At 40.6% G+C, this 21428-nt stretch overlaps 1 protein-coding gene and 1 long non-coding RNA gene across 5 annotated transcripts in view; one reads left to right on the top strand and one right to left on the bottom strand.

Moving 5' to 3' along the window:
• Positions 1–6410: 6410 nt before the first annotated feature.
• LOC131257583 (uncharacterized) lies at positions 6411–9674 on the bottom strand. The gene is made up of 3 exons (XR_009177509.1): positions 9433–9674; positions 6738–6812; positions 6411–6640 (listed from the first exon to the last, which is right to left on the bottom strand). It is a non-coding gene; the product is annotated as an uncharacterized LOC131257583 (long non-coding RNA).
• A 2428-nt stretch (positions 9675–12102) lies between these two features.
• LOC131217240 (uncharacterized) overlaps positions 12103–21428 on the top strand; it is a 30410-nt gene continuing 21084 nt past the window's right edge. For 2 of the 4 annotated variants that reach the window (XM_058212097.1, XM_058212098.1), the window contains exons 1-2: positions 12103–12470; positions 21174–21300. In XM_058212097.1, coding sequence (XP_058068080.1) covers positions 12392–12470; positions 21174–21300 — 206 coding nt within the window. In that variant the 5' untranslated portion in view covers positions 12103–12391. The remainder of the gene's footprint in view (positions 12471–21173; positions 21301–21428) is intronic. The other 2 variants (XM_058212095.1, XM_058212094.1) reach the window with 2 other exon arrangements.

The following is a 21428-nucleotide window of genomic DNA, read 5'->3' as shown; positions in this document are numbered from 1 at the left end:
GTGATTTTGGGGCACTTTATGTGAAATGGCAATGCAAACCTTGTTGCGGACTCTAGTCGCTGTCATTATGATTGTATGGGAATCCTAATACTGGGGATTTTTGTTGTCCAAACAGAGTCTCATTGAAATGATGTGCTTTTGCCTTTTGCTTTGAATGTTAAGGTTGTGCTTTATGTTCTCTTGAATCAGTCATCTGTTTTCATGTTTAACCATGTTGGAAATTATCATTCTTCTCAACCCTTTGCAGAATGGATCTCTTGAAACTGGTCACGTAGCTAAATTAGTGGGGGCTAAGCCATCTCATGAGGTAAATAATGTATTGATAGGAGGAATGCTTTTTCCTAAATTCAAGCTGAGATGGTTTATAAATGTGGAAAAATACAATGTTTAGTTGAGGAATTTGTTTGGCTTTTTATAGTTAATGTCATTCGTGTAGTGGGTGCCATTGTCGATTGGAGATGCCCATCTTGAAGATATCCCCCATTGAATGATGTAGATAGTCAGACTAAGCCTTATTGAGTGTGGATCATTGGTTGGAATTGTCCATTTTTAAGTTTGATAGGGATCTATTGGGGCATGAGCCATCCCATGGTGGGGCCTGCTAGATGAATGACATAGATCAACGAAAATAGTAGTGTCCATATGTTTTTTAAAGCCAGCAGCAACTGAGGGGGGACTCCAAACATGTCTTCCATTGGGTTACTTCGGGTTGATGACCATGGAGAGTGGCGGACAAGATTCTGGAATCGCTGGATTTATGCAAAGGCCTCCCGATTTCTTTTTCTTCACATTGGAAGGGAAGCAAATGATTGCAGGTGTCCATACAAAAGAGGGGGCTTCTAGGCAGATCATATAGGCTAGGAAATGCATCTATTGCCTTAGGCTGGGGTTTTCTTGGGGTTGCATGCAATGTTTTGCCTGCTTTGAAGTCTCAGTGTTTTCTGGTTGTATTATTATTCTCTCTTTCTTTAATAAAGTCTTTTCATTACTCTAAGATGAATAAAAAATAAAAATAAAAAGAAGAAAAAGAGAGACCAGGCCCCCTATGGTGGACCAGTTTAGGAGCAGAAGTAACCTTTGAGAGTAAATCAGATAAATCCGCGGGGGTCATTGATTGTGTTTTAGGTCTTGAGTTCTTCATGGCGCTTACGAGAAGATTTCTGGGGTCTTTGGGTCTTTGCACCAGGATGGTTCTTCTTCATCCTTGTAATTCCTCCTGACATTTTGTTGTTCCCTTTTAGTCGGCCTTAATGCATTTTAACCCTTGCCATTCAGTGAAAAAAAAAGAGGGGGATTAGATTAGGGCTTCTTCATCCAGGCTCTTTTGGATAAGCATGGTGTGCTATATGTTTATGTGAATGCTGTGTATTAGGGCTGCAACTTGGATCAGGTCAACCTGAACCCAACTGACCCAACCTGACCTCCGGTCAGGTTAGGTTGTTAGGGTCCTCGGGTTATGTATTTGGGCCGGGTCCAGTCAGGTTTCAGGTTGTGGGTTTTGGGTTGGTTCCTCTTGAGCTTGGGTCAGGCTCAGGTTTACCCCCAACCCAACCCAACCTGCCCGAGTTGCAATCCTATTGTGCATCCGGTTGGTCTGATACCTAATCGGATATGGTTGGTGTGATGCTATCGGTTTTGAGATTATGGGCTTATTGTGGCTATGCAACTATCATTGCCTTCATTCTTCTTCTCTCCCTCTCGTCCTCCCTTCTTTTTTTTTTTGAGAAAACAATAAGAAAGAACAGATGGAATGCCAACACACTTCTTCTCCCTCTCCCTCTCCCTCTCCCTCTCCTTCTCCTTCTTCCTTTCTTTTTCTTTTTCTTTTTACTTTTTTGAGAAGATAACAAAAGGATAGAATGGACAGGAATGCCAACACAGAGCTTGCTCACACCCTTCTTCTTAGCTGATACATTGACAAAATATCTCCACTGGCATGGATAAACGAAATGTTTAGAATAGTTAACTGCGCTGTTATAGTCGTTGCTGAAACTGAACGAAGCTTGGCTGATGACAAAGCCCCTGCCATATGCGTGGAATGAGAAGACCGTGCAGATGGCATGCCTGTCACAAATCCTACCCCAATGCCCGAATTGTGGAGGAGACGAACATGCCATCAGCTTTTTCAGGCCACCTATCCATGGCGCAACAAAGTACCAAATACCTAAAGACATCTGAAGCAGTGGGGAGATGCTTAGAAAACCGATACGAGGTCAGTGCCCATGTATGGGAAATCTTTTAAGAAGATCATACAAGAATGAGTCATGATTGTTGCATTGATCCTTAGCTATACTTAGAAAACCACACGGTCTTTCCTGTTAATGTGCCACTTCTCTTAGAAAATCAGCTATGTGAAAATGGTGGCCCCCATGGTGAAAATCACTGTTTTCAAGAGTAAGGCTGATCCATTCACTAGGTAGGCCATACCTAAATGTTATCTGTTGATTCCAATGGTGTTGTGCACCTGATTAGCAAACCAGATTGATTTTTGTGCTGGGCGATCTTCATGGTGTGGCCTACTTTATTCAAGTTACTGATGTCTTACACAAGGTGGCATGCAGGCAGGGAAGATGGGTAGGTGCTGCGAGTAGTGGTACCTTGACTGGAGGTGATCAGTTTCTTTTCAGGCTCGATGTTGTTGTGGGCGTGAAAATGTTAGTCTGTGAGACTTGCTTGGTAACTACAGTAACATATCAACCGTCCATTGTAGGACATTTTTATTTATTTATTTATTTTTTAAAATTTACGGTTTTACGGTCGGATAGACGTCCGCCTAGGGTTAGTGTTATGTTTGGGTTGTGACATATAGGTGGTGGGGATGACGGTTTGTCGATTAGCAATGGATCTAATGCCAGATTTTGGAAAGAAGTCTGGTTAAAGGGCACAAATCTTGAGTCTCTCTTTCCTCGGTTGGCTCAGGTTGCTTTGGATATAGATGCTTCTGTTCAGAAGCTTTTTCGATCCTCTGAAGGTGTCCTGTCTTCCGTAGAGATCTCCACGATGATGCGTTTGTAGAGTTGATGGCTTTGTTAAATCATCTTAAAAGGAGTGTCATTGTCAAATGAAATGGATTCAGTACGTTGGCTCCATTTGATTTCGGGAAATTCTCGGTTAGCTCTCTCTATATCAGTGGGTCACCGGTTTATGGGCTCTTTGCCTAGAAAGAAACCGGAGATGCTTTTGACATAGGTTAGGGCTGTTGAAGAAGAATTCATCAAGTCAATGAATATTGTTGCTCCTTTGGCAGGCCCTAGCTGAGCGGTCCTCGCCTACATAGGTAGATACACAAATACCACTCATACAAATATCCCTCCTCCGTATGACACGAAGGGACTACCTAAGTGCTAGTTACACAACTCGAGGGAGGGCACAGGCCACAAATAGACGTTTGATAAGTCCAGAGCGCAAACGGGAGCTTCTCTCATTTGACCGCAGCAGCCACCGTGAAATGAAATAAAAATTGATATGGTTCTTCACTCATTTCAACGGTGGACGTTTTCCTTAGCAATCATTGAAGTTGACGTGGACCACATAAGTTTTGGATGTGCCTGAACATTAGATTCCTGTCTTATTTGTCAACCAGCAAAACTAATGGACGGAATGAATCTGCATGATGAGAATTGCCTGCCCAAGCCAAGCTAGGTGGGGCCCACTGTGATGTTTGTGAGAAATCCACTCCGTCCATCCGTGGTGGAAGTTTTATACGGGGCCAACTTAACACAACTCTCCTTTATATAGGCTTGGGACTTGGACTATCGAAACTGTAAGTCATGTAGACAGTTTGCAAATTGAAAATTACACTAATTCCATTTGTACATTCCATCGTGCGGGCCATCTGAGCTGCTTATTTGTTGGGGCCCACCAGGGTTCACTCTTATCAGTCATTTGTAAGCTAGGAAAACAGAGCTACAAACTGACAGAAAAACGGTAATTTCGTTCAATTCCGTCTTGATTGTTCCATTAAAAAACACTCAAAATTCAATCAAAGAATGGAAGCGCAAAAATTTCGAAGAAAGAAAAGCCCATGTTTAATACCCTTTGGACCAAAAAACGGGGTGTAAAAGCAAAGGCGATGTATATGTGTATATGCTTTTATATATTATATATAAAAGAGATTTAAATAGAAAATTTTAATTAAACTGATTAATTTTTTTGCATGCATAAGTAATAATTTATCTAAGTAATTAAACAGGGATTTAATATCATTTATTGTCCCTCTTAAATCATTCATTTTCAAATAATCTCCATATAAATTGATCCATACATGTTTAAAATTTCCAATTTCTCAAATCTATTAATAGATTGCCACCCCAATCTTTATTTTTCTAAATTACTCTCAAATGTTTTTTTTTCTAATGAAATTGTTTAATCTGATATGTCCAAAAAAGTGTATATATATATATATATATATATATATATATATATATATATATATATATATATATATATATATGAAATACTCAATGTTTTAAATGCTGAAGAAATTGTAGTCATGTTTTCTTTTTAATTCAGATTTTGGTTGACTATGATTTCAATCCAAGCACAGCCTATTTAATTACACGGGCCAGATTTTCCAACCCAAGAGCCACCCGCTATGCATTTGGGTTGACTCAGCTAACCCGCAGGCCAACCATAGCTACAATGGCTCACGCTAGAAAAAGGTACAAAGCAGATGATCCTAATTGTTTAATGGATTTATCACAACCCTAGTAATGGTGGGCTTTGCCCTTTGGACCCAATCGACCTTTGACCCTTATTTTACTTTTGAGCTTGGGCCTGTTTGGGAGTGTGGATTTGGAACCCCCGGATATGGAATCCTTCCATTGTGTTTGGCACCCTAGATTCAAAATCCCCCCTAATCCAAAAGTACCTATGTATAGTATATTTACAGGGGTTTGAATTTAATTACTACAAGAACTTTAATATCTCTAATCAGCGTACATATGTAATGTTTGACACTAATAAGCCCATTGAAATATATATATTGCTCGAAAATGATGAAATCCCAAGTCTCAAATGGGCCACAAGCACAAGATTGCATCTGAGTGACTAACAACTAATTTATAACCATTGATTTTACATGGACAATGTTTAGACAATGCAAATTATCCTATTAAAGTAATTATAGTCATGTAGTTGATGATATGATTATTGGGATGTCAACAGACGCCCATGTGCCCAATAGATTAGTAGCTTAATGACGAATTCTGGGAAGGATTTTTGATGTAATCCAAGCTTCCACCCTAGATTTCCAACTCCATCTTTGAAATCCCCCGTATTTGAAACTCTCGGTTACACATACAAGGAGATGTGAAATCCTCTCAAATTCTTGGTGCCAAACGATCCCTTATATGCCATTGCCATGGATCTTTGACGTGTATTCCACTTCCTCACACACCGGGGATCTGAAGCGGCCCAAACCCGAAGCTGGTGGTAATATTTGTTTTATATGGGTGGACAACAATAAAGTGACGAGTACGAAAAGCAAGATAGTAGGAAGTAGGGTTCACTAAGATAATTGTGAGAAATTCAACCTGTCTGTCTTGCTCCTCCATTTTAGGACATAAGACAAAAAAAAATAAAAAAAAATCCAAAACTCAAGTGAGCCACAAAAAGGTAGTGAGGCAAATGCTTATTTTAGATATCTTTCTGAAATCGTCCGTGATATTTATATGCCAACCCTTTGTAATGTCTTTCCTACATGAATAAACTGAAAACACACGCGCACAAAAAAAAAAAAAAAAAAAAGAAGCCTGACCCAAAACTTGTGTGGCACCACGAATGTTTCAATAGTAGGGTTCAATTCCTATTGTTTCATGTTGTGTGGCCCACTTGAGTTTTGAAACTATCGCATTTTTTAATCTCATACCCTAAAATGAAGTGGCAAAACGGATTGACCGGATGGATTTATACAAACATCACAGTGGGCCCAGCTATCTTTGGACCACACAAACTTAAAACGAGATCGAGATAGCAGGCAATCCACGTCCCCAAAATAAAGCTCTGTGGGCCCACCAGGCCACCAATGTGACATCTACTCCGCCCATCATCTACAGGTACTCGACACTAGGCCCCGATGCCAAAATCAGTCACAGGTGGACCACACCACAGAAAACAATGGGTATGAGACGACAACCGTAAGTTCATGTGTGGGGCCACCATGCTATGTACGTTTCATCAAATCCGCTCATCAGGTGTGACTCACCCGAATAAAAGGAAAATACAAAAATTAGCCTTATCCAGAATTCAGGACAGCCCACACTGTCCAAACATAGATATTTCAGAAGCAATTTTCCGTTGTTCCCAATGGCCCAATTGGGTTGATATCCTGGATCTACGGTGATCATAACAGTTCTCACTTAATGAACGGATTGGATGTTATACATATAACATGGTGGGCCCCGCAAAGCTTGGTTAAAACAGGCGTTATATGCTATTACTGAATACCGATCCAAACGACAGAAAGAAACAATGGAAATAGTATAATTACAGACGATGTTCACTCAAAAGCCAAACGCTAGAAATCCAAATCTCTGAAACTGGAAAACTACTCAAACCTTTGCTTTCTGTAAATGGGGATTCGGAAAGCTCGTGTTTGGATCCGTTTCAGATTCGCCCATCTCTCGCTTTTCTCCTCCATCTTTTTCCTCAATCAAAGGGAATATGAAATACATGTCGTGGAAAGATTAGTATGAGAGAGAGAGAGAGAGAATTCGAAGGATAGGAGAAAAACTCACGGTTTTCTAATGCGTTTTCTTTAGGCGCTGCTCGTCCGATACCCTCTGGATGGCTAACCTGTAAATCCCGTAAATCTGATGACCAATTACAGAAAGATGTCAAAGATCCGCCGGAGAGAGGGAATGATTGTTTCTCGGTACCGGTCGGTGCTATGGGCCCCACCGTGATGTATGTGTTTTATCCGCTCCGTCCATCCATTTTAACAGCTCATTTCAGGTTATGAGCCCAAAAATAAGGCATATCTAAGTCTCAGGTGGATCACACTATAGGAAACATTATAGATTGAACGCTCACCATTAAACTTCCAATGGCCCATTGTAATGTTTATTTGCCATCTAAGCTAGGTGTAGTCTACCCGAGATTTGGATCTGCCTCGATTTTGGTCTCATGCTCAAAAATCACATGGGAAAGGCATGGATAAAACACATACATCTATGGTGTGTCCTACTAATTAGTACCGACCTAGTGCGGGCCGAATCTAAATCTCTGCAAACCCAAGAACGGGGGGGCCGGATGTGTAGTTATTGTATATCTAACCCTTTCATCCGTTCTGCCATCCCATGGGCATAAACTAGGGTTGAAAGTTGGGCGGGTTCAGCCCCACAGACCCATCTCTGACCTCACAATGGATTGGGCTTGGTTAGAATATACCAGGTTTGGCCTCAGGCTTGGCCATGCAAATACCAACTCAATAAAACTTGGATTGGACTTAGGTTGAAGTACCAAGTTGTCAGACCAAACTCATCCTAATCAATATAGAAGTTCCTTATAAATTATATAATTGAGTGTTGATCATCTATATTGAAGGCATGAGAAATTATAATTGAGTAATGATCAAGCTAACAAGATACATCCGATTTCTCTCTCCCAAATAGTTTGTTAGAGAAACAATACTACTTTGAAAAGAATATTTGTCCTATATTTTAGGTTGTTTGTTAAAAAAATGAACTTATTTACCATAAATAACTAAATATATAATTAATAAAATTATAAATATAAAAAATAAAAATGTATTAAAAATATAATAGACTAATGTCGTAATGAAAATATTAGCATATGTTTACCTGACTAACCTTGCCAAGCCAACTTGGGTTAATAATTTTCAACCCGAGGTTGGGTTAGATTAAATTAGGGTTGAGGTATAGGAACCTTGGGTCAGGCTTAGGGTTGAGCACCGACCCGTCCTAACCCAACCAAACGCACCCGACTTTCAGCCCTGGCACAAAACAGATGGAGATAAAAAAAACGCAAGTGGGCCACACTATAAGAAGTGGAGGGGAATGGAACATAACTGTTGAAACCTTTTAGGTGTCAGAAGTTTTGGATCGGTCTGATATTTGTTTTTTTAACTTATGAGCGCGTTGGATGGCTTATAAACTTCACAGTATGCGTTTCTGTCCACGCTGTTTCCTATGCTGTGGCCCACTTAGTTTTGAATCTTCCCCCGTGTTATGGCTCACACCCTAACTTAGATGATGAAACGGACGGACGGAGCGGATATTACATGAATATCACGGTGGGCTCCACAGTGCTTGGGGTTACAGGAATCCCCAATCCGTGTCCGCATAATTTTAAGAAGCTGACTAATGGCTAAGTCCACACGTGTTTGGCCGTTGCCCGTTACACGATCCTGGCCATTCATCAGGCGTGGCGCGCTGTGAACGTCCTGGCAAAAACAGGCAAGTCAGTGATCAGCAGGGCCCCACGCGTCGTTGAATATGGACGGCTGGTCATTTCGGAAACGGATTGGCTACTGACCCTGCCAGTTGCTAATGGCTAGTGGTCGGTGCTCTATGGGCCCACCATGATGTATGTGTTTCATCCCTTCCGTCCATCCATTATTCAAGATCATTTCCAAATCTCAAATGGACCGCACAGTATTGATTGAACGCCCACCATTAAAAACTTATCGGGGGCCACGAAAGTTTTGGATGAAGCTGATATATATTTTTTCCCTTCATCCAAGACTGTATGACCTAATCAACAGGTTAGATGTCAAATAATCATTACAGTGGGCCCTAAGAGGTTTTTAATGGTGGACATTCAATCACTACTGTTTTCCCATGGTGTGGTCCACCTGAGATTTAGATCTACCTCATTTTTGTGATCAAGCCCTAGAATTATCTTTCAAAATTGATGGACGGCGTGGATAAAACACATACATCATGGTGGGTCCACATAGCACCACCGCGTCACTAGCCAAACCGCGTCCGGTCATTTCTTCGTCTTTCCATCAAGCGGACCCCACCTGATGATCAGAATGGCCTGAATCCTTCGCCAGGGCATTTGAATGGCCGGGATCTCTCCATCAAAAATTCGATTTGCCTCTGTTACCACCCTCTGGGACCCACATGCTGAGACAGTCCAATGATATGAACCGCCCAAACTCGAGTTACTGCAATAAATAAACTCCTGCTCCCGTAATCACGCTTCAGTGACAATCCTAACCATCGATTCTTTAAGTCGAATGCGAGCCATTGAAAATTTTATTTTCATCCGATCCGCGTAGATTTCGTAAGGCGTACCATATATCATGGAGTCCACAACATGGATGGCTCTGATCATCGTAGCACTCATCACGTGGGCCCTAATGGGCGGCCAATCCTAAGCCGCGTCAGAGGCAAAACGAACTAATCTTCCAAACGAGAGAGAGAGAGAGAGAGAGAGAGAGAGAGAGAGAGAGAGAGAGATTACAAGGGCGAAGACGTGGGCCGCGATGAGAACGACGGCCAGAAGAGAAGCGGAATCTAGAACCCACGGACTATCCATTTTCATCTTGCGATGCACTTCTGGTTTTGGAGAAGGAGATGGAGATCGAGATGGAGATCGAGATAGGGAGAGAGATTCCTGATTTCAAAGTTCAAGCACCAAAACCGCATCGAATAGAGAATTTTGGGAAGAGAAAAAACTTTAATACACCGGCAGGGAGTGATGGCTGATACGCAGGCACTTAAAAATGGAAACGGATTGGCTACTCCCCAGCCACCAGCCCCATGGCTGATGGTCGGTGCTCTGTGGGCCCCACCATGATGTATGTGTTTCATCCATTCCCTTCATCCATTTTTCGGATCGTTTTAGGTTTCCATCCAAAAATGATAGGGATATAAATCTTAGGTGGACCACACCACACGAAAACAATAGTGATTGGATATCCATCATTTAAATCCCCTAAGGCCCACTGTACTGTTTATTTGACATCCAATCTGTTAATTAGATCATAAATCTCCAGATGAAGGGAAAAAACAAAGAGCAGTTTGATCCAAAACTTTTATGGCCCCGAAAAGGTTTTTAATGGTCCACACTCATTCAACACTGTTTCCTGTAATGTGGTCCACTTAAGATTGGGATATATCTCATTTTTGGTCTCATACTATAAAGTGATCTGGAAAAATAGATGGACAGCATGGATGAAACACATACCTCATAGTAGGACCCACAGAGGCAGGGGTAGTAGCCAATCCGTTTCCCTTAAAAATGAGTTTGCGCTAGATGCCCTGCGAACCGAGAGCCACATATGTGGAACTTTCATGAGATCTATCTCGTCCATCGGGGGGAGCGGATCATGTTAAACCCCGGATCCGCTGAGGTGGGTGGGACCCCTGACTGTGGGCCCACTATGATGTATGTGACTACATCCACACCGTCCATCCATATTGAAAGATCATTTTAGGGCATTATCAAAAAATGAAGCAGATCCAAATATCAGGTGCAACATAATAAGGAAACAGTGGTAATTAACCATTAAAAGCTTCCCGTAGGCCACAAAAGTTTTGGATCAAGCTGATATTTGTGTGGTCACTTCATCCAGATCTTCGTGACCTTATCAACAGGTTAGATGGCAAATATCAACAGGTTAGATGGCAAATAAACATTCCGGTGCCACCTATGATTTTTTTAATGGTAGGGATTCAATCACCGGTATGGTCCACGTAAGATTTTGATCTGCTTCATTTTTTGGATCATGCCCTAAAATGAGCTTTTGAAACGGTTGGACGGTATGGATTTCACTGTGAGCCTCACAGCCAAGGGTCCCACCCACGTAGGTGGATCCGGGGTCTCACCTAATCCGCTCCCTCCGTCGGGTACGCTGCATTGTTTTGATCGGATAATTATAAAATCATGACCATCCATAAGTTAGATAAGCCCATAAAATCATAAAATCACGGCCATCCGTAAGTCAGGTAGCTCATAAAATCACGACCATCCATAAGTCATGTAGGCCGATAGTTAGCAATTCGACATACGATAAAGATACCACACAGTAGAAGTTTGATGGTAGGCGTTCCATCACCACTGTTTCCCATAGCGTGGTCCAAATAAGATTTAAATCTGCCTCATTTTTTTTTCTCATGCCCTAAAATAATCAGGAAAAATGATGGGCGGTGTGGATTAAAAAAATACATCATGGTGGGGCCCACAAATCTTTTCGTACCTACGACCGTGCTGTGTGTTACATTACGCAATACAGTCCGTTTATGTGGACGACGATGGTCCATCTATCATATAATTATGGCTGACGTACCAAAATATTTATGGACGGGAGTTTTCTATAGCCATGGTTTCTGAGCTGGGCTCGATCAGGGCCAACCTTGTGGACGGTCGTGATTCGTATGTCACCCTGCCACTTCGAATGAAAGATCATAAACATCTGATCTATCCAAAGAAGGGACGACCCAAATCGATTGTAATAGAAGGGTGACTCGATCCAGGCCATCAATTACGTGCCATACTTCAGGGATCCAAACCGTCCATATGGTTGGCCTGATCATGTTGGGTGGGTTGGTCCACCCGAATTTCCTCGAAGAAATGAACTATCCCATGACCATGATTTTTCAATGTTGATTGATGGGTCCCAAGGACGCAGAAATTGGATCGCCCAATCGTGTGGTCCACCTCGACTCCTTGCCCGCGTGTAGGCTTTCAAATGGGAGTAGAGCTTTGATACTTTGGCGGACTATGATGGATGATACTCGTACTTATAAATTACTTAGAAATTGCATAAGTCGCATAAAAGCAAGTTAGATTAAACTCTCCAAATTGTAATTCTTTATTTAGATTCACCTCTAACTAAAAAAATTACTGTTAATTTGATTATCTAACTGTCAGATTGGTAGACATTTATTGGACGGTTGAGAATGAAAAATCTACGATGGTGCTACTTCAACAAACGAGTGCCCACGGATGAGAGGATAGTATCGTTCAGAAAATCTGGTTTTTGGATGTAACATGCTGACAGTGACATACAAAAATTTGGTCGGTTTGATTTTGATTTAATATCTGCCACGTGTAAATTTTTCTCAGTGCCTGTTTATGAAGTGTCATACTCTGCCAGAGTATCATATGACTCCCTCCAAGCTGCAGAGCTACTTCGGGTCCACGCAAAGGCAAGTTCGCGCTACGTGGCAGGTCATTTGTTACTCACTCTCGCCACCTTCATTCGCGCTCTTCTCGTCTCTCCCTCTCCATCCTGCGAGCGAAACGTCTGCCGTCATACGCGTAGGGATCCCATCTTGCTGTGTCTCACACACGCATTTCGTCGAACACCTGCTCGGCAGAACGGCGAATCCCTTTACCTAGTACGGAATGCGATTTCCAGGTCGAGCAGTATGAAATGGATTGAATAAATCGTCCTTTCTTAGAGCAGGACTGGCCCATGATGAATTTAGGGGGATGCCTCAACAGGCGGCGTGTCGCAGCTGTTTGGGGGCGTGCGGTGTACTCGGCGGGTAGATGTAAACCTTCTTATTTCTTTCTTTATCTCATTTGAATTCTGTGTTTTATATTGCATGTATGTTCCGATAAATAACAGTTGGAAGTGGTTAGAAACCGTCCTGGATTTTTCTCAAATCTGGACTTTGTAACGGACTTGAAATTGAATTTGATCAGCTATGGTGTGATGTCCCAGACGGTTCATCTGCTAGGGCATACTGCGGATGGGCGACTGTCAGAAATTCGCAACAATTGAGTGGGTCTAATCACATGGAGGGTGCCGTGCACCTCAGTAAGTGTATGGTATCCGGGATGATGCTGCCACAGTCGTCATCTAAGCCTTAACCCAAGTCCCGAATAATTTGGGTCAGCTGAAAAAGTCCTGTTCCGCCATACTACTCTGTCAACCATTTCCTCAATCAAACAATACGTCATTAAATCTTTTCTTACTACCTGAACCCATGTCCTTTTGGGCTTCCCCTTGCCCTTTTAGGGCCTGTTTGGATGCCTGTAAGTTGGGTAAGTGGGAAGTTACTTACAGGGAAGTCACTTACAGGTAGTGTTTGGGGGAGAAAAATCACCTGTAAGTAACTTACAACTTGTAAGTCACTTACAGGCAAATCTACCAAAAAACTGCAGGGGGATGGGGGTGGGAAGTCACTTCCCTGTAAGTCACTTACAGGCTCAACGGTCCGATTTTTAAAAAGAGGAGAAGAGGGAGAAACGCACCAAAGGGGATTTGAAGGTTTTGTCTCTCCATCCCAAGCACTCTCTTCCCCTCCTTCACTCCCTCTCTGCAATCTCTCTCCCCCTCCTTCCCTTCCTCTCTGCAATCTCTCTTCCCCTCGTTCACTCCCTCTCTGCAATCTCTCTCCCCCTCCTTCCCTTCCTCTCTGCAATCTCTCTCCGTCTCTGCAATCTTTTCCTGCAATTACCGCCTTCCGTCTCTTCTCCCCCTAGAACGTTAGGGTTTCATCAACCCTTTTTTTCTCTTTGAAAACGGTAGGGTTTCATCAACCCTTTTTTAATCTTTGAAAACGGTAGTGGCTTGACGTTACACGATAAGGCATGCTCACTTATACGCACCTGCGCATGTGTGCATTTTTTCACACGTGTCATGGACCTCTAATCCGAACGGTCCATGTGATACAGCATCCCATGAAACCGTCAGGGACTAATTTTCTCCGTGATTTAAAACTCTGGTGGGCCATAGAAAAGAGAGATACAAATCAAAGTAGGAAAATGTTTTCTTTTGTTATGGCCCACCAATGTTTTAGATCAAAGTAACAGTTGGGTCATAGGAGTTTCATGGGGTTCAGCATCACGTGGACCGTTCAGATTTTGGACTTAAGTCATGCGTGATGAGTTCTCAAAAAGTTCTCAAGAGAACTCTTGCCAACCTGTCCGCAGCTGAGTAATCGGCGGGAAGGGATTGAGTGCTGAGTGATGCTTAAAATATGTGGGATCCACCATGATGTATGTATTTGATCGACACCGGTCATCCATTTTAATACTTAATTTTTTAAGTCCTGAACTTGAAAATTAGCTATATCCAAAGATCGAGTGGACCACACCACAGGAAATAGTGTGAATTGAGTGTACACCGTTGAAAATTTCTGGGGGCCCACAGAAGTTATGGATTGAGCTGATTTTTTTCCCCCTCATTCGGGTGTTCGTGATCTCATGAACAAGTTGGATGACAAATAAAGATCGCTATGGGCGCTAGAGAGGTTTCAACCGTCCAAATCAGTACTTCTACTGTTTCTTGTGATATAGTCCACTTGAGCTTTGGGTATACATTTATAGTGGGCCCAACTAAATTTATTTAGTGTAATAAAAGTACACCAGCAACTGGGTACACAATCTGATTGCATTACTGGTAACACGGTAGTGGGTGTTACCCCTGCCGTGGGCCCACCTTGATGATGTGTTATATATCCACTCTGCCCAACCGTTTCTCCATTGGAGATTTTAGGCCCACCTTATTTGTGTTGCCGAGTTTTTCACTGAGGAAGTTTATTCTCAATGTTTAAATTGAGTTATTACTCCATATTATGGATATTTTGAATTCGTGGCCCCACTTTTATAACTCACTTGATGATTGTTTTAGCTTAATAATTATCTCAAATATTCATCTTGATGGGCTTAAGAAAATAACATATTTGATCCTATATTTTTTTTATATGATTATAACATTTTATAACAATTCCCTAATCTAAGTTCTGCTTGATGTGAATATACAACTTTCTACCTGTAAGTAACTTACAGGTTATCCAAACAGAAAAACTAACTTACCTGTAAGTGACTTACAACTTACATCCAAACAGGTTACCTATGAGTAACTTTCACTTGTAAGTGACTTACAGGTAAGTCACTTACAACTTAAAAGAACTTACAGGCATCCAAACAGGCCCTTAGAGCCTTCTACTTGAACCCATCATTCCTAACGGGTGCAGTTCTGGGTGTCTGTTGCACATGGCCAAACTATCGAAGTCTACTTCCCCTCATCTCATTACCTTCCCTTGAAGGCATTCATTTATAATTTATCCTTCCGTGTCTTGCCACACAACTATCTCAACATTATCATTTCAGCTATGCCCATACTAAGAACATGTTCTTCCCAAAATCATCACTTCAACTACGCCCATCCTATGAACTTGTTCTTCCTTGATTGCCTAGCATTGTCCTGTAACGCATGGCTGATCTTATAGTTACCCTACGAAATCTCTCCCATCGGTTTGATTGATATGCAGCAACCATATAAAACTCCAAATGCACATCTCCATTCCATCTTCCTAGCTCTAATTCTATGAGAAACTTCTTTCTCAATCTCTCCTCTCTCATGGTTATTTATTTATGAAAGGTAACACTACCAGGGATTGAACCCTGGATCACTCACGCATACTACGCTATCTCTACCAGCTCATCTACAATGTCTCCACTCTCATGAATGTTCAACCCAATATATCAGAAAGGCTAAGTTTGGGCACTTCTTGGTCATCAATCTTAATTCCTCATTTCCACACTTATTGTTACTAAAATTGCATACCATATATTTTGTTGTGGTCCGACTGATTTTAAATACCTTTAGATTTTATAGTATTGCTTTGTAGCCCTAGCTTTATGTTTAACCCCTCCCTGGTATCATCAATCAAAACCATAGTTTTGAAAAATGGTTATGTCACGGCCGTATTGGCCACTACGTAACCATATTGGTCAACCCCCATTACATGATATGGGGGTGAAAATGGGCCATATTAGCACTGTTATGGGTTGATACAGCCATTGTACTCCTATTTGAATTTTTATTATTATTTTCAATTCTCTCGTTTTCCATTTCTTTCTTTATTTTAATTATTAAGGGAGATTTAAAACTAATTCTAAACAAGATCTAGGTATATTTTGAGGATCAAAACACAATATTCTAGTGGGTTTCGATGGACATCGGAGTAGAGTGGATCAATTTGGTAAATATCGGAAGGAGGGGTAAATCATCACTTTTTTGTATTATCATCTTTATTTTGCTGTATTTAATGGGCCTTAATGTGCCAAATCGTGCTCTTATTTTTTTATTTTTTATTTTTTTAGTTTGATTAGGTCAATTTGGTTGATTTTCAGCAAGTCAAGTTAACACTGCCTAACATACAACATTCTTACCAAATAAAGGCCTGTTACATAATCAGATACATGTACCAAACACACAGCACAAGACACACAAAAGAAAGAAAGAAGAAGAGAGAGACCATATTTAGGATCCTCCCAATTAAAAAATCCAATTGAATTTTATTTTATTTTTTCTGAAAAAAGGTTGTCATGGGTTCTATTGAATCTGCCACTCAAAGCCTTGATCAAAACTATCTCATCTACAAACAACATAAACTACGGGACCTCTTTCTGTAAATGTCTTGTTAACTTGTCCATAACCAATGCAAGAAGATAGGAGCTCAATGCCGACCCTTGATGTAAGCCTACTGTAATTGGAAACTCACTTGTCGATCCACTTATGGTCATGATATTTTTTATTGTGTCCTTATACATTATCTCATATTAATATATCCTCTCGAGACTCTTGTTTTCCAATACCCACGATATTATCTCTCTAGTAGAGACATATTTGTTTTCTATAAGTCAACAAAGACCATGTGGAGATCCTTCCTCTTCTCCCCATATTTCTCCATCAGTTGTCTAAGTTGGAAACCCTAACGGTTGACCTTCTTGGCATATATCCAAATTGGTTTTCTGATACACTCGTCTCATGTCTTTATCTTTGCTCAATCACTCTCTCCCGAAGTTCCATAGCATGAATCGTGAGTTCAACCTCATGATAATAAGTTTAATCTCACCATCTTCTTTTTTTTTTTTTCACGCTGTTTAATAGAGAATAATTTCTATACTAAAAAATAAATAAATATATAAGGTTCTTTGCATGTTATCAAAGCTTAAGATGGGGCACACCATGTGTTGAATTTTTGAAGAGTTTGTTGCAATTTTTGGGCCAAATTTCTGGAACTACAGTTGCTATTTTTTTTTTTTTTTAATTTCCAGTTATTGACCTGATGATTTTGAGGGCTGATTCTCTTGATCCACACATGCTATTTTTAGGCCATTACAAATTGGCTAGTTCCTAGTGGATAAAGAGTATCCTATTTTGGATAGATAAGAGATGGAAAATCGTGGTTAAATATTTAATGGGGATTCTAGGATATGTCATTAGGTTTTATAACAAGGGTTCTTCTAGGAGTTAGATGACACAAAACTTTCCCCGAGTTATTTGAAGTTTGTATTTACTTATTAGTTACTAGTTCGGAGATTTCAATATTGGCAAGTTGTTTATTTCTCTCTATTTCAATAACCTTATGTAGTGTTTTTACTTCATCTATTCTCTAGATTCAGCTATTGAATTCTCATTAATTTTATAAGACGGTCTCATCGGCTTGGTTATCATCTTGTCTTTGAGAAATTTGCCTCAGGGAAGATTCATACCATGTTTGCTTCATATTCTAAGCAGTTGAACTATAGTTGTACCTGCTTCCTTGGGATCATCATCACAGGATATGTAGCAAATTGGGTGTTCTGCCTTCACTCACTGTCACATCTTGATTGGGAGTAATTAAGAAATAATAGTGCAATTTCTATGTACCATCAAGGTATTGTTGTTATGCATACAGACCTTTTAGATAGACTCGAGGAGATCTCTAGTTTTTTTATCTCTCTAGATAAACTTGGAAAGATTTCTGGAATCTTCCCGATCCCATATAGATCCGAGAAGCCTATAAATTCTATACCTTTGTTTCCATTCTATTTATTTAAGAGAGAATAACTTTTATATCTCTATTTAGATATGATGAAACCACGCACAAATCTTGCCCGTTTACACTTTAGCCAATACATCTGCAATGGTATTATCTCCCGTAGAGATTAAAGGAAATTGAAAATGACTTCACCCTCTCTTTTAGCTGATTGACAATAAAAGCTGTTTTTCCAAGGTGCAAGTCATTTCCCTTCTATCGTGTTCTTAAATAATCAAGTGTCCGGAGGAAGAATCTAGAAACAAGCACACGAATAGAATAGCCCTGATTTTCTCATCATTTAAGTCAGCCCATTCTGATAGAGAAATGATAAATTGTCGGCTGGAAGTGGATTCTTTTAGTCTTGTGCCTATCCTTGCTCGTTGTTGACTTTTGGGAAGCAGAGGAAGAAGCTAGAAACAAGCACACGGTTTTCTGTTTTCTGTTTTCTTTTTTCTTTTTTTGGTACCAGCAAAAGATTTGTACAGCCATGATCTCCTTGTGATTTGAGGCATCCCATTTTGAGGGAGAAATGCTAAATTGCTGGATGGAGGTCGATTCTTTTAGTCTTGTTCCTATTCTTGCTCTCTCTGACTTTTGGGAACCTATAAATCCTTGATACTCTTGGAAAGAAGAAAGCATGTTGCCTCAATGAACTTGGGAGTACAAATTGGATGCTGGATAAGATAGATGGATACAAGAAATAATAGGTAGGCATGATAAGTTTTGAACCCGTGACACTTTGTACCCAAAACAAACGTGCTACCAAGCTGCACTGCATCCCTTTTAATTGTTGTACAACATCATTGTAGGGAATCCCTGTCTTGTTAATAAAAGGGATCTTGAACTAAGAAATAGACCCTAAAAGCTAAAAGAGGGCATCCTGAGCAATTGCAATAGTTGGGTTCATTGAGATTCCTGGTGTAGTCGATGCATAGTTCCCTATAATTAAAATGGCAAATTAAAAATAGGAAATTTAAGTACGAGGGATATTGAAGTTGATGTTTTAAGTCTGGGAGATTGGGAAAATGTCTATCCATGTCTAAGAGAAGCAGATTTTATATCGTCTTGATGAGGATGTGGATGCAATCTACTATTGGGAGTTGATATTTACACCTGCCCTAATTGATTTGCTTACACGCTGTTCATCACAAATGTTTATTGCTCGATAATGCTTGATATGAATTTGATCATTAACTCTATTGCAAGGATATGCACCCAAACATGCCCATTGAGTGGCTTTTATTAATCTGGAAAGAAAGTATGTTCCAAGCTATGGTATGGCAGAGGCCTTTAATTACATATCTTATAAGGAAAAAAAAAAAAAACCCTTGATTTAAAAGTAAAAATCAGAGAAAACTAGTCTATTACATGGTATGGTACAAAGTAGAGTAATACAAATGATGCATAAAATTCTAACCTCCGGTTCTTTATCTTCAATGTCCAGATCATCGATTAGGCAAGCATTCTGGTGCTTCAAGGACTCCAATAGCCTTAGTGTTCATTCACTGTATAGCTCCAGGAAGTTCGAAAGTTCCAGCAGCATGTATGATTTGCTTTTAGACATCTAAAAGGCCAACACTGTGCCATCTGATAGAGAAACCAGAGGTTAGCACGGATTGCCTTCACAGTTTGCCTGAGATCATCTGGGGGTTTAATTCAATAGTTCAAAAGTCAATGCAGGGCCATTGTTTGGGGCTCTGGATAGTCAGTATGGGATCGCCACCCAACCCTAAACAGTCAGTGCTAGACCACTGCTAATGTATCTCAGTCAGTCAGTGCAGGCCCAGATTGCTAGTACTTAGACAGTTGGCGCAGAGCCACTTCTGGATGTCTAAAGGTGCGAAGAAACATTTCAAAAGTTTTTGAGTCCTTAAACTCTCGTTCTCACCTTATCCCGAGCATTGGTGCGAGGAGAAGGAAGAGAAGTGTCTTGCAAAGGATTTTGAGAGCTCCTAAGCAATCCTAGGAACCAAATGGCATGAGTTATAGGATGAAAACCTAATGGAGTGTTCATAGTGATGGGAGACAGTTATTTCCTGCCATGAAGTGGTTACATGGCTATTTCCTGCCTAGAAGTTTGTTAGGCGGTTATAGACGCGTGTCACACTACCATTGGACGACTCGAAGTACTTTCCATTGGCGTGCCTAAGTGCAAAATATTGTCCTGTTGGCCTTGGTTGTTAGCGCAGAATGGACTTCTGTTGAAGAGAAAGGCGCCACAGCCTGTAGATAATTAGCGCGGTACGGCATACTTGGTCCCGCGCTGGCCATAGATAGTGAGTGGAGTGGATTTTGGTTCCTTGGAAACTGCCTGTTATCATCTTGTGTTGCCCTTGGACAGTGAGCGGGGAGTGGACAATCAGACCCACACTGGCCTTGACCGCTGGCGTGGAGAGTGTTTAAAAGGGTTCCACACTGACCTTGGTCAACACATCAGCTGGTCCTGTGCTAGGCTGGGAATGAGCATGGATTGTCCTGTGCTGGCCAGTTATGGTTTGCGCAGTTTGGACTAAGCAAAATTTTGATGCCAACACACCCATTTCTATACTGGGAATTGAAACAGTACAACATTCTGGGAATTGAAATAGTTTTAAAGTGTACTCCAAAAGGGAAACACGTGCAAGCAAATCAATCAAGGTGGTGTGCAAAGTGGCTCCCTTAATAAACTATCAAAATAGAACTTTAGTTTCCATGGCCACCTAAGCGGGGGCTGGTTCCATATGTAATGCAACTTAAGGTGCACAACCTCCCTTCAAGAACTAACTTTCCTCTCCATTCTCTCCTAACACAAGAACATTATAAACTCAAGAGATGCCAACTTCTAACCAACCTGAAATCCTCAGTTGCAATCTAAACAAGCATCATTAAAAGAAAAAAGTAATAACTATTATGCAAGTTTAGAAGCATCATCATGATCGTAATAGTGGAAAGATAGTATCTGAATGAAAAAAAGAACTGGACAAATAAATCTAACATACTAATCACAATAAATCCTCAGTAAAGGTCATGAGAGAGAAGCTCAGAAAACAGGGAAAAGGACTAGTTGAAAGATGTCCTTAAAAAGAAGCATTGACAGTTAAAAGGGGAAGTGATTATTATTGTATGTACTCAAAGACTTTTTTTCCTCTTCATGTAACTTCTTCCTCTCATTGTTTCTTTCTATTTTTCCCTCTCTTTCCTCTGCATGTAACTTCCCCCTCGCATTGTTTCCTTCTATTTTTCTCTATGTGAGGTTTCAAATAAAGCTCTTTCTTACATTGCTGAAACAGACCATTGGAGATGGTAAGCCTCTCATAGAATAGTTGTGTAAAAGAGTCTGATCAATCATGGTTGTGTGGGAGACAATTTTTCATCATGGCAGAATTTATTATAGGCTTGTAACACCCATCCTAATATTATGTTTTTTAAATACTTCTCATTTCTGTTATCTTGCAGCTTTACATGATGGTAATATCTTTGGAAACCTATCGTGGAAGCATCTATTTAGAGGTCAAGCAATTATTGAATTTAGAAGCTGGAGAAGAGTTGATTGTTTCCCATCATATCTATTTCATCAGCATTCGTATGTGCACTGCCCTTTTCTAAGATATTGCACTATGTTGATGTGTCTATGATAGCTTAGATATGGGAAATTGTTCGAAATAGCTGCTCTAGAATCACCACATGTTTTTTTTTTTTTAATTAGTGTTG

This window comes from Magnolia sinica, chromosome 10 (genome assembly GCF_029962835.1).
Source record: "Magnolia sinica isolate HGM2019 chromosome 10, MsV1, whole genome shotgun sequence".
Classification (NCBI taxonomy): Eukaryota; Viridiplantae; Streptophyta; class Magnoliopsida; order Magnoliales; family Magnoliaceae; genus Magnolia; species Magnolia sinica.
Note: the sequence above shows the minus strand (reverse complement) of the source record. Positions and strands in the feature narration are given on the sequence as shown.